At 40.0% G+C, this 14,943-nt stretch overlaps 1 protein-coding gene across 1 annotated transcript in view; it reads left to right on the top strand.

The window, feature by feature from the left end:
- The window catches only part of LOC126262610 (ADAMTS-like protein 4), a 775,764-nt gene that overhangs the window by 732,603 nt on the left and 28,218 nt on the right, over positions 1 to 14,943 (top strand). Inside the window, exon 12 of the mRNA XM_049959365.1 lies at positions 3,870 to 4,014. Within this exon, the coding sequence (XP_049815322.1) occupies positions 3,870 to 4,014 (145 nt within the window). The remainder of the gene's footprint in view (positions 1 to 3,869; positions 4,015 to 14,943) is intronic.

Raw genomic sequence — 14,943 nt, 5'->3', positions numbered from 1 at the left:
CTGGTCACACCTGGTCAATCATTTCTGTCACTGAATCTACCATAATTCTATAAAATGGGGAATTTTTATTTGCTGCATAGCGTAACATGCAAGCCGTTGTTTCCAGTTCTCATTTTTTATTGATGGCACCAACCAATTATCACGGCATTTCAGCCAGAACTTCAGTTGTGGCAAATTATTCTTCCTCTCATCAACGTCACGAGGTTTCCAATGTTCTTTTCATAGCCTCTCAGAGCATTTCTTGTCATACCCAGGAATCTGGGTGAACCGATTAATACTAGTAAACTGTTCATTTCTCCTGATTGGCTAGCAGATGTTGCACAAGTTGGCCAATTGTAGGAGTGCTATTCTTACATTGCTGAATAATTGCTACAGACTCTTGTTGAAAAGTCTCTGCTTATATATTTTTTTTCCAATTTCAGAATACTTCTTCACAAAAAGCCATATTTTTCTATGACCTTCTGTTGCTCACAGTGTGTGCAGCTGTAACACAATAATATCAGAGAACAGTGTCACTATTTTCTTTGTGATAAAACCACAGATAAGACACAAATTATTCCTATTTACAAGATCTGCCATTTTTTACACAAACACTCTTTCTTTTGTAACGTAGCTATGGATAAGAGACAAACCATTTCAATTTACATGAGTTCCCATTTATTTCCAGAAACTTATGACAGAACAGGACAGAATATAATTGAAGTTAAATGTTTAATATTCTTTGACAGATACTAGCTTCAACAATGTGACAGTTTGATTCAGTTAAAAGTGAAAAATGCTGTCAACTAAAATACTAATTGCATATTCAGATGTACAAAATAATTTTTTATTGTTGTCTCTGTAGGTCATGCACATCTCTAAGCAAACTCAACGAGGGAGGAGAGACACAGTATCTCACCCCTCTCCTTGTGGCCCCTCACTCAATGTGCAATGTTGCAAGGGTTTGACTGTACTCTCAAACTAGTGGAAACTCTTTTGCCTTCATCACAATTGTTGGTACAGTACATTAATGAATCATATCTGATCAGTCTTGCATGATACCAAAGAAACATTGAAAACCAGGGCAGTTTGCTTGCACTAGTTTTAAGTGTTTTTGTGGATGCAGGTATGATTAACTGCTAACATCTGCCACTGTTTGCTGCAAATTGCATTCAAGTTGGTGGTGAAAGTATTGAAAATGAACTCTAAAAGAAAAAATATTACTATTGGTATTTTATTTCCAATCACCAGCATCATTTCCTGAATCAGTTATCTCTTATCCCATTCACTTGAAAATAAGTGGAATGGTACTCTGTTTTTCTCTTCATTTGTTTTATGTGTAAGGGATGCCTTCCATTTTATATTTTGTATTACAGATTAAGCAGGATCCATTGCTAAAGCAATAGCATGAAGTTCACAAGTAAAGATCATGAGAAGATATGCATTTATTCATGGAAATTTTACTACTGCATACTTCGTGTCACAAGGTATATTGTACACTGATGTGACAAAATCATGTCAGACTCCCTTCTGCTCAGCATTGTGCAGCATCTCAATGTGGCATGGATTCAACAAGTTTTTGGAAGTCCCCTGCTGAAATTTGAGCCATCCTGACTCTTTAGCCATCCATGATTGCAAAATTGTTGCCAGGGTGTTATGCATGAACTGACCTCTTGATTATGTAACATAAATATTTGATGTGATTCATGTCAGGTGATGTGGTTGGGCAGATCAATCGCTCGAATTGTCCAGAATGTTATTCCAACAAGTCATGAACTATTGTGGCATGGTGACATGACATTGTTGTTAATATGAAGTGCAAATAGCTGAACATAACCATTTCCAGCCAATGATTAGTTCAGTTGGACCAGAGAATCCAGTCTATTCCATTTTAATACAGTCCACATCATTATGGAGCCACCACCAGCTTGCACAGTGCCTTGTTGACAACCTTGGTACTTGGCTTCATGGGGTCTGTGCCACACTCGAAACCTACCATCAGCTCTTACCGACTAAAATCAGAACTCACCTGACTAGGCTGCAGTTTTCCAGTAGTCAAGGGTCTAACTGATATGGTCACGAACCCAGGAGAGATGCTGCTGGTGATGTCGCTCTGTTAGCAAAGCCACTTGCGTCAATCAACTTCTGCCATAGCCCATTAATGCCAAGTTTTGGTGCACTGTCTTAACAGATAGGTTCATTGTGCATCCCACATTGATTTCTGCAGTGTTGTTTGTCTGTTAGCTGACAACTCCTTGCAAACACTGCTGCTCTCAACTGTTAAGTGAAGGCTGTCAATGACTATGTTGTCCATGATGAGAGGTAATGCCAGAAATTAGGTATACTCAGCACACTCTTGACACTGTGTATCTCAGAATACTGGAAGACCCCAACAATTTCTGAAATGGAATCGCTCATGTGTCTAGCAGCAGCTACCATTCTGCGTACACTACCATTCTGCATTCAAAGACTGTCAGTTCCTGCTATGTGGCTGTAATCATGTCAGAAGCCTTTTCATGTGAATCACCTGGGTGAAAATGACAGCTCTGCCATTTCACTGCCCTTTTATACCTTGTGTACATGATACTATTACCATCTGAAAACGTGCATATCACTATCCCCTGGCTTTTCTCACCTCAGTGTATATTGATGATACGTGTGAAGATCGCTCTGTAGTCTACAGTTCAAAGCTCCAAACAACTGCTAATCTAACTATTTATCATCACAGTGATATCTAGTGTGTTTGCTATTATTGTGAAACTGATTATCACTTGAATTTTATGTATTCTTTCATAATATTTGTATAGTCTTCTGTAGAAATAGTTCATTTGAAAAGAATTGTAAGGAAGTAGTAGTAATAACAGCAGTTAATATCTGTGGACCACTTTTGCAAAGATATTGGACATATCACGGTATTCAATGTTCCAAGTGTACAGTACCGTGTTGTTCATACATACTTACAAAGAAGTTATTACATAATATATAATACTAGTAATTTTTAATTTGTAATTGTTTAATCATCTTTCAACACAAATCACTGCATATGTTATGCACATATTATTTTGTAGTGTACAGTGCTGGTGCTACTCTGTCACCAAAACACCAATCATTGCACACATTAAACCCACAAACTACTGGCTGGCGACAGGCCAATGGTGATGATATTTGGTTTCCATTTTGGTACCACAACTTCCTATTTATCATACCTGAAATGCTGAGTCAGCATCCTTCCATAATGAGTGAGATGTTAAGCTCAGAAAGAGGATAAGGTGCTAGTATTATCCACTGCAGAACTTTAGTGTAACATTTTCTTGAAAAAGAATTTTAAAAAATCTGCAGTCATATCTACAGCTTTCTGCTTATCAGGCTATAAATTCTAAAGTTGCCCTTCTGGTGCATATGTTTCATTGTCATTTGTCACATAAAGCACAGCATGCAAGATGCAGCACTAAGGAACTGAGAAAGAAATCAGTGTGTCACCTATGACAAGGAGGGTGTTATTACTGTAGAATCGGATCAAAGTAGGAGAGAGTAATAAGGAGGAGGAGATTATTACTGTAAAAAGGGAGCAAAGTATGTGAGAGCAATAACAAGGAGAACAATACATTACATGGGGAAAAAGGGTTTCAAACAGTACAAAATCATGAGAATGAAAATAAAAATGAAATCAGCTTACCATCAGTTTATTATGTCTGTTCTTGTTAGGTAGAGATGACATACATCTAATTGCAAGAATTTTTGATATAACTGAGCACTACCTCACATAATGTGTATAACGCAAAATTTCCTTTCAGTGTTGTACAACTTCCAGTTCTCCTTTAAAACTCTTCCGTAACTATATGTTTCTTACAAAAACTCTAGTGAATAATATTTCTTTCTCTCTTTTTCAGTGTTCCAGAACATGTGGCACCGGTGAACAAAGTCGTGAAGTACATTGCCTTGATGAAAAGCAGAAGTTGGCAAATAACTGTCCAGAGGAACTTCGACCACCTGCACGAAGAACATGCAATACACATGAATGTGGGACCCAAGCTGGTAAGTAATGTATTAACAGTTCAAAAATTTATGAGTAAAAATTACTCCTTTTTGTTTCAGGCATAAGAAAAGCTTTCATTGATTGCAATATTATATATTCTGTAATTATTGTACCACAGTTGATTTCACTATTATCTAATGATTCCATGTAAAAATAAACTGTATCACAAAACAAACACACACACACACACACACACACACACACACACACACACACACACGCAGGATGAGGGTGGAGGAGGAAATCAACCAAGTAGTTCTCATAGGAATGACCCTGGCAGAGAAATGGAGGGGAGATGTAAGGCCCAGGAAAATAGTAAGAAAACTGCCTGATCACATTACAGCCTACATAAGAGAAATGGCAAAAGATGAAAAAATTTAGCTTCCCATACACAAGAAACAGAGGACAGTAAAAGTATAAATTTATTGTGATGGGTGGAAAAGTGGATCATGTGTGAGAACAGGTATTTAGGGAGATGCAGATTGAAAATGGAAAATTAGGAACAGTGTGTGTTCAGCATGGGAATGTTGCATAGCCACAGAATCTGTAGGAGAGACAGTTCAAATGGCACAGTACAGAAAAGTAAGTTTTGAAAGGTGGCATCCAAGTTGGTTGTGAAGCAGAGCCCAAAGTTCAGCCTCATATCCACACAGGAAGTTGTACACTGTTTGAAACAATGTTGGTGTTTGACACAGTTGCTTTCAACTGTGTTTTTGGCATTAATGATGCAGATTGTGCACCTGACAGAGCAAGAGGGCAGATTAGAGTGTAATGTTCTTCCTAGGCTGAGGACATTGGAGACAAAGCTCCAACTCAGAATGGGCAATGATGAAGAGGGAAATTCTCTCTCTCTCTCTCTCTCTTTGAGAGGAACCATCCTGCATTCTTATCGTTGCAAATGAAGGTAAATTAAATCTGGATTGTGGAACTGTGATTTGAATTGCATTCCCCCTTAAATGTCAGTCCAGTGTTTCAGTCACTTCCCCACCTTGTGAAATAGCAGCTCTATAGCTGTTTACAAATTTTTCAACGTACATATATGCTACTCAGTGCTGTCTTTATGTGATGAGTATTTTTTTCCTCATTTTCTGTGTACTTTCAAGGGCTTTCCATTATCATATTTTAAATTACATTAATTTCTCTGAAGACTACTTTTATTTCTAAAACTGCATTACTGTTAGGTACACAACAATAATCTGAGATCGTCCCCAATGAAGGGGAAAAAGCTTCATGCAAAAAATATAATAAAACAGTAGATTAATAAAAAAAAGCATGATTTTACAATTTTGAATCATAACTGCTGTTATACAGGGTTTCCAAAGTCATTACATCAGATGTCTAAGGGTGAGAGATCACATCATAACAACTTTTGTTAGTGACAAAATGTTCACTGATGCTTTCTAGTGATAATATGTGTCTTTTATTATTGTTGATGCTCCCGAGAGGCAGCAGAGTGTAAGTTCTCTATGGCTTACATAAGCAGTGTGTGTTGCCTCTCTGTGTAAAACAGATTAGTTCTAAAATAACTTTCCTTTCTCCATTTAGAGACTCGCATTCTTAAGGTTCTCTTGTTGAAAATTACTCTATTAATTTACTGAGGTAGGCAATGTGCAGATGCAGCAAACATGATTGGTAGATCCTTGTAGTTCAGTGAAGTGTTGTCGTCCTAGGGCTGGTGACTCTAGTAAAAGATGACTAGCGCTCGGAAGCATTAGCCAACATTTTGTCCCTAACAGATGTTGTTCCCCATTATGTGCTCTGATGCAAATACTTTGAATCACCTTGTATAACTGTCCATGTTCCTTTCCTTTCTTCCTCTCAGAAGTATTAATAGTAGTTCTACTAGGGAAAATTTGTTCTCTGTGAGAAAAATCAGTTTCTCAGTCTTCGTTGGACCACAGATGCAAAGTAATATTAGAGCTTACACTTGGATTTTCATTTTTCAGGGTATGTGCAAGGCAAGTTTAAGATATGAAACAGTCCAGAGCTAGATTTAAGACAAACTGAATATAGAATGAATAAATACTGCAACATCTGGTACTAGCACATATATCAAAGAGGCAACAAAATTTTTCAAATTGCCTTATGGACTAGTGGGTAGGAGTGATGTAAGACCTAACAAAAGATTGTCAGACAAATTGTGATGATGAAAAAGGCTTAAAAGAGAAAAATAATAAATAGTGTGTGTACCAGCTACCAACTTCTGGAGCTTCTTGCATATTGGAAAGAAATGGACATACATTTATATAAAGGCATTTTATTAAAATGGAACATAATATAATCTCTTCAGTTATTTACTCCTACTACAAGAAATTTTCTGTCTACACTATGCACTACATAAACAAATGTTGTCATCTCACACTATAGACAGTAATACAAGAGTAGGTCCAAAAATAAAGCATGATTCTTCAGTAGTTGTACATGATGCCAGCAATAGCCATCAGGTTTAAGTTGGATTTTCAAAGAATAACAACGTGTTACTCCTTAGCAAATTTTTCCTCAAGGAAAAAAAAAAAAAAAAATAGGAAATGGGCTTGGTGATCAAATACAACTTAAAGTGAAACTGAATGCATTAAACTAAACAATAAAGAAACTGAACAAGGTGTGATGGTCCTAAACTACTTTTGGATTGCAAGTGTGCATATACTCATAAATCCATGATAAAAATAAACACAAAGCTGGAAAGAAACAAGCTTCAGACATAATTCAGAAATTATGATTTCAGAAATGCATTTATAAATAGGGAAATATATCAGACTGAATTAAGCAACAAGTTCAGCACCTCAGAAGATGAAAGATTTAAAAACCTAGATAAGAGGGGCAATTGCTTAACAAAGATAGTACACAACACAATAAGCTGTCATAAATCAAAAAAGAGAAAATCTTATACAGAAGAAAGCTGTTGTTAAAAAAGGGATGAGAGATTCAAGCAAACAGTAATATGAGATGGATAGAATATCTAGATATTGAAAAAAACTCTTCATCAGTATTAATGAGAGGATGTGAAGAGATACAGTGGACAATAGGTAATGGAAGACAAAAAAAGGAGCTTGTGTTGGATATATGACACACCATGTCAGGTTGGATGGCAGATGCACAGAAACCAACAAAACAAAGAGAAAGCATTCCCAGATTTCATTAACTGTTTGTATTATGCAAAACATCAATCAAAAACACAGATTGTTAATAAGAAAAACAATGACATTTGGGAAGTAATACCAAAAGACATATACAGAAACATCCAATTTGTGAAGAAAAAATGGGCAAGAAGATGATGGTGTTCCAGTTGAAATGTTTAAAGCTGGAAGCAAAATAATACAAAAGAAATATTCCAGACAGCTTATGCAATGTAACCTCTAGACTATTCTGGGAATTTGTTGTCAGTGATTCTGGTTTTGGGTACTGCAGAGGTCGATTGGAAGAAATGGACCCTGATAGAGGGCACCGTGGCGGCTCCGGCTGTGGTTGAACAGCGAGTATTCCACTGTCTCATCTCATGAGTGTGCCGGCCAGTCCACGTTCCTGGTATTGAGGCAGTTGCACAGTGCACAGCCAGCCAGTTCAGTGCACACACTTGATATCTATGGATCGATCTTCATTGTCCTAGAACTTTTGGATAACTAGCTGATGTGTCACCCAGTTTTTCTATCTGTTTGCTTCTTGGATTTGTCCCTGTCTCATTTGCTAGGCACTGGACACTAACTTTGGTTCCACTAACAGCCTTTACATATGACCAGAATTTCTCTGGGTTCTGTGAAAGATCACTTGACAATATTCTGCTATGGTAGTCATTGAAGGCATCACACATTACTCTCTTGACAGCCAATTTTTTTTCATTCAGCATCTCTGTATCTGTAGGCCCATGCTTTGTTTTACACCTATTATGCAGTAATCTCTGTTTATTTAGAAGTTTTGTTATAGTGACTGTATAATTCTCTCCCATTATGAACTGTTCCACTGGGTACATGTATATCCAGTGTGTGGTCAACTATCCTTTTAAACTTGAGCCAGAGTTCCTCTACGTGCTCCTGACCTCTGCTGAAATTTTCAAGCTCCTCACTGAGATATGACATTACTGATTATTTTTATCTAGCTTAATGTATAACAATACCAGAGAAGGAAAGTTGCTACTCACCATATAGTGGAGATGCTGAGTCGCGATAGGCACAACAAAAGGTTTCGCAGCCTCCGGCATTAAGGCCTTTGTCAGCAGTCATCAGTACACACACACACACACACACACACACACACACACACACACACACACACACACACACACGCGCGCGCGCGCGCGCCTCCGGCATTAAGGCCTTTGTCAGCAGTCATCAGTACACACACACACACACACACACACACACACACACACAACTAGCACACACGCCTGCAGTCTCAGAGAACTGAAACCACACTGCAAGCAGCAGCACCAGCACATGATGGGAGTGGCGCCTGGGTCGGGGTAAGGAGGAGGCTGGGGTGGGGACGGGGAGGGATAGTATGGTGGGAGTGGCAGACAGTGAAGTGTTGCAGTTTAGACTGAGGGCAGGGGAGGAGGTGCAGAGGGGGGAAAGAGGTTAAGTAGCGGAAAAGAGAGAAATAAAAAGAAATTAAAAGACTGGGTGTGGCGGTGAAATGACAGCTGTGTAGTGCTGTAATGGGAACAGGGAGGGGGCTGGATGGGTGTGGACAGTGCCAAAGGTTGAGGATCTTTGCTATATGTTATTTTGAACCGCAAGGATTACGTGACAGAAGGACTCCGTCATCTGTCAGATACTTCCACCAAAAACCATGCCACAGTGACCCCATTCCAGTAATCCAGCAGGATCTCGAGTCACTACTCAAGTCCTTGGGCTCATCCCAAAACCTCTTCCCAGAGTCCATCTCTCTACATACCCCTACCACTCCCCGCACTCCCACCTTCTACATGCTTCCTAAAGTCCATAAACCCAACCGCCCAGGATGCCCCATTGTGTCCGGTTACTGTGCCCCCATTGAGAGAATCTCTGCTCTCATAGACCAACACCTTCAACCTATTACCCAGAACCTATCCTCCTATATAAAAGATACCAACCATTTCCTCGACCAACTCTCCACAGTTCCTGTCCCTCTACCACACGGTGCCCTGATCGACACTATTGATGCCACCACGCTGTACACTAACATTCCTAATGCCCATGGTCTTACTGCTATCGAACACTACCTTTCCAGACCCTATGGATTCCAAACCAACAACCTCCTTCCTAGTCTCCATGACCAACTATATCATCACCCACAATTACTTCTCCTTTAAGGCATTACCTACAAACAAATCTGCGGTACAGCTGTGGGCACCCGCATGGCACCATCCTATGCTAACCTGTTCATGGGCCATCTAGAGGAATCCTTCCTAAAATGCAGAATCCTAAACCCCTCACCTGCTTCAGATTCATTGATGACATCTTTGCTATCTGGATTGAAGGCTAGGACACCTTATTCACATTTCTCCAGAACCTCAACAACTTCTCCCCCATTTGCTTCACCTGGTCCTACTCAACCCAACAAGCCACCTTCCTAGATGTTGACCTCCACCTCAGAGATGGCTACATCAGTACCTCCATCCATATCACACCTACTAATCACCAGCAATACCTCCACTTCGACAGCTGCCATCCATTCCATACCAAGAAGTCCCTTCCATACAGCCTAGCCACCCATGGTCGTTGCATCCGCAGTGATTAGCAGTCCCTCTGAAAATATACAGAGGGTCTCATTGAATCCTTCACTTACCGTAATTATCCTCACATCCTTGTACAAAAACAAATCTCCCATGCATTATCTTTCCAGTCTCCCACCTCCTCCCAAAGTCCCACAGTCCGGCCACAGAGGAGCATTCCCCTCATAATTCAGTATCGTCCAGGACTGGAGCAACTGAATTACATTCTCCGCCAGGGTTTTGATTAACTCTTGTCGTGCCCTGAAATGAGAAATGTCCTGCCCACTATCCTTCCCACCCTTCCTACCATGGTATTCCGCCATCCACCGAACCTACATAATACACTCGTCCATCCTTACACAACCCCTGCTCCCAATCCTTTACCTCATGGCTCATACCCCTGTAATAGACCTAGACGCAAGACCTGTCCCATACATCATCCTACCACAACTTACTCCAGTCCAGTCACTAACATCACCTATCCCATCCCCTGTGAAACCAGTCATGTGATTTACAATCTGAGCTGCAACCACTGTGCTGCATTCTATGTAGGCATGACAACAACACGCTATCTGCCTGCATGAATGGACACTGAAAAACTGTGGCCAAAAAACAAGTGGACCACCCTGTTGCTGAACACGCTGCCAAACATGATATCCCTCATCCTAATGACTGCTTCACAGTCTGTGCCATATGGATCCTTCCCACCAACACCAGCTTTTTCTGAATTGCGCAGGTGGGAACTGGGAACTTTCCATTACATCCTATGTTGCCGTAAACCTTCTGGCCTCAACCTTCGTTAGTCACTGTCCTCACCCATCCAGCCCCCTCCCTGTTCCCATTACAGCACTACACAGCTGTCATTTCACCGCCACACCCAGTCTTTTAATTTCCTTTTATTTCTCTCTTTTCTGCTACTTAACCTCTCTCCCCCCTCTGCACCTCCTCTCCTCCCCTCAGTCTAAACTGCAACACTTCACTGTCTGCCACTCCCACCATACTATCCCTCCCCCTCCCTGCCCCAGCCTCCAGACCCAGGCGCCACTCCCATCATGCACTGGTTCTGCTGCTCACAGTGTGGTTCCAGTTCTCTGAGACTGCAGGCGTGTGTGCTAGTTGTGTTTGCATGAGTGTGTGTGTGTGTGTGTGTGTGTGTGTGTGTGTGTGTGTGTGTGTGTGTGTGTGTCTACTGCTGACAAAGGCCTTAATGGCCGAAAGCTTTAATTGTGTGAATCTTTTTGTTGTCCCTGTCGCGACTCAGCTTCTCCGCTATACGGTGAGTAACAACTTCCTTCTCTGGTATTGTTACATTCCATCCCGGATTTTTCATTGTTTGATTTTTACTGAATATATATATCTTTCTGCTTGTTTTAGTTGTCCTTTGTAATTTGGTAATCATTGTTGCCACAGCCCTGTCATGGTCACTGATACCAGTTTCAGTGTGGACATCCTCAAAGAAGTCAGGTCTTTGTGTTGCCATTAGATCGAATATATTTTCATCATGAGTAGGGTTCATAACTTTCTGTTCTAGATAGTTTTCAGAGAAGAAATTTAGTAGAGTTTCACAGGAGTCTTATCACGCCCACTACTAACAAAACTGTGTTTTCCCTATTAATTGTTGGATGATTAAAGTCCATTCCAGTGGTTACAGTATAATTGGGGAATTTACATACAGGTGAATTGAGGTTTTCCCTGAAGTTTTTGGTTACATCAGGAGATGAGTCTGGTGGGTGATAGAAGGATCCAATTATCATTTCATCCCCACCCCTGATATTGAGTCTTGCCAAAACAATCTCACATGTAGCTTCAGTTTCTATCTCGGTGGATTTGAGTTTTTTGTCTACTGCAACAAATACACCACCTCCATTTCCAATTTCCCTATCCTTTCGATATATACTTAAATTTTCCCCAAAAATCTCACTGCTGTCAATTTCAGGTTCCAACAAGGTTTCCATACTTTCAATGCTTTTCATGAGCGCTCCAAACTCTGGCACTTCGTTGCGAATGCTTTGGCAGTTTATCAGTAAGATTTTAATACTCTAACCTGTGGAAGGCATTTTTTTTAATACTTCTGGGTTTCCTACAGCTATTGTCTATTGCTGTATTGGATGGAGAGACACCTAAAAAACCCGTGTGTGCACTCCGCACACAGTCAGCTATCTGAGTGGCAGCCTCTGATGTGTAGTGCACACCTGACTTATTAGGGGGACCATACAGTTCTCAACTCTGTGGTGCATGTCCAGAAACTCACAGCCTAGCTTGCATGGAACTTTCAAAGTATCTGTTTCAGTCCTTCCACTCAACTCAGAACCAAAGGGCCATGATCAGTTCTGCGTACAATGCTGCAAATTGTGAGCTTTATTGAAACTCTACACACAAGGTTGGTCTTCTCAATCTTCTCTGCCGATCACTGGAATGACTTCAGAACCCAGACAAAAGGCATCATTTGTTTCAATGTATGCCACAACCTGCAGTTGGTGGCACCCTGTTCCCTCAATGGCTGCTGTAATAGCCTCTTCAACATGTTGAATTATGCCCCCGGACATACACACTGAGTGCACCTGGTGTCCTTTCCTGTCCCTTGCTTGCATTTCCCTAAGGGGTACCATTATTCGCCATAATCTATGAACTGCCAATGATTACTGGACTGCTACCCTTTTGTGTTTGCTACCTCCTGACACTGGACGGAATAGATTTCCCCACAACAGGTGAAGTGAGTGTCAATGGCACAGTTTCAGTATCAGTGAAAGACAGCACCTCGAACTCATTGGCTAGAGGGATCGGTACAGCACCCTGAGCCCTCCCTGGTCCCCATCCACCCTGTACAAGCACCTGGATCCACCACTGACATGCCACTTGCAGTCAAGTAGACAGGTAATGACAGATCCTGTACTTTCTGCAGAGGAGACAGAATCCACAGGAGAGGATAGTACTTGAGGTACCTCTGGTAAAAGGAACACTGGTACATGACTCTCAGGAGCTCTTCCAACACACCGATTTGCAGCAGCTGTCAATCATTTGACAATAGTCAGGTCAATTTCCAGCTACTTACGAACATCAACCAACGAACAGCATCCACAGTGGGGCTGCATTTTGACTGATGCAACGTTTTACAAGTCAGTGAACAAAGGACTTTAAATTAAACCTGCAGATTATCTTTTAATCTGTAGAGCTAAGTTGCTAATTCCCTATAAGAATTGAAGCAGGTACACAAAACAAGATATCTGTTAAGGTTATACAAAAATCTGTGGTTAAAATTACTACAGTAGTTTCCTAAAATGTTTTGATGTTAATTATAGTTGTTAGCAAACTCAAAAACCGAGTAATTTATAACAAATGCAGATAATATATAGGGTTACTTGTAGGGAAAATAAGATGTAACACAAAATGTTTGTTAGAAAATCTGCTACAGTAACTAAATCACCGAATTATGAATTTACTGAAAATGAAACTGGTATTGACAAGAAAGTTGAAAGGACAATAGATTAACTAAAGAAGTTACTGCTTCACAAGAGACAAGAAAAGACCAAGGTGACAGTGTCATGGAAGGAGGTGTATATAACTAGATAACATTAGAAAACATGTTGGGGCAACATGAATCTTAAAACTGAAGGCTGTAAGTCCTAGGACTGTGTAGAGGAGGCCTGTTTCTAGCAGTTGATGTCAAATGGTTGATGGTGTAGGTGATGATGATGATGAGGATGTACTGCTTTTGTATCTAGATAATCTACGGTGATATTTGTGCCCTAAGAATGTTGTGTAACTGCTTCTAGCACTGTATTTATTTTAATATTATTTACTGATACCAGATCCTAGGTTTCCTGTAGACATTGTCTAAAATTTTGCCTATAGCTTTCTCTGTATTTTCCTTACTTTCTCACAGTAAAAAAAAATTTAAAGTTCTGCCAATTTACTATGCACATTTTCAAATCTTACATCTTCCTCAAGCTGGCAAGTAGACTTTTTTGTCAGTATTGATTAATTGAAAGCTCAGTTTTTTAAAAAAGATTGTTGCTAATTGAAGTTAACCACTTGAGTACCTGTTTTTAAACTGTCTTCAGTTTGTTTTACTATGGCATAATGCATACTACAAAATTATGAGACAGAATTTCTGACCATTGCTTACTGTCAGGAGGAGACTATTTAGTGCTGCTGACAGTCACATATGAAAGTACATATCTTATCTTTTGGAACCATTAGTTACTTCCTCAGGAAGAAACAGGGGTAGGTTGTGGAAGATTGAAAAGGAGAGGTATGTACTTCAAAATTTAAGCTTCCAACTTGCCACTTTCATCTCTCAGATGATTTTTCTGAATTAAATTTGTTTATGGTACATGTAGCACATTGTGGGCTAGCTGCTCTACATCAGGCCTGCACCTATAATACACTGAGAATAAAGAAACATAGTGTACACGGTCTGTAACTGCACTGTAATTTTGGGGTATGTGATACTATTGATATTGATCCATTCATCTGATGGAGACATTAACCTTGGCATCCTCTTGGTATTATTCAAAAGGAGTGAAACAGGAAGAAGCCCTAATAACTGGTTCAGTGGGACATACCCTCTTCCATGCACCTCATGGTGGTTTGCAGAGTATAGGTGTAATTGTAGATGTGTATGCTCAGGTCACATACGGATGGAGTGATGAGTGGGTCACTATCAACAGTGTCTCATATCCCCACTTCATGCCATGTTGAGAAGCTTGGGATTTAATCCAGGACATTAACACAAGCACCTGGCCAAATACTGGCAGTTAAAATTTCTGCACAGCCAGGATATGAACCAAGCTTACTTCAGAGACAAGCATCACTGCACAGGTATACATTAGCTTGTTACCAGCAGGTAGACTTTCTCAATAATAACTGAGTAGATCATTATTAAATGCATTGAGTATTAGAGAGGAACATTAAAATTAAGATCAATTTTCAGTTTTACATTTCTGTAACTAAGCATCCACCTATAGTATGTGTGTCAAACAAACATCTCTACATCTTCCTACACTGTGGCGCAACTGCAGCGTGTGGCTGAAATGAACGGAAATGTATCTGTGTGATATGTACATACTCTTTGGAAGAGAACGAGATTTAATTTTGATCTGTTAACATTCATCATTTCTTGTATTGCCGCTCTGCTGATCAAGATGCCTTGCTTATGTTGACTGGTAGGTGTCTTTTGCCCCATGGAAAAATTTTGCATTAATATCTTTTTTTTTTCATTCCATACATCTTTACATCC

Source organism: Schistocerca nitens, chromosome 6 (assembly GCF_023898315.1).
Source record: "Schistocerca nitens isolate TAMUIC-IGC-003100 chromosome 6, iqSchNite1.1, whole genome shotgun sequence".
Lineage (NCBI taxonomy): Eukaryota > Metazoa > Arthropoda > Insecta > Orthoptera > Acrididae > Schistocerca > Schistocerca nitens.
This window is presented reverse-complemented; position numbering and strand designations above follow the sequence as displayed.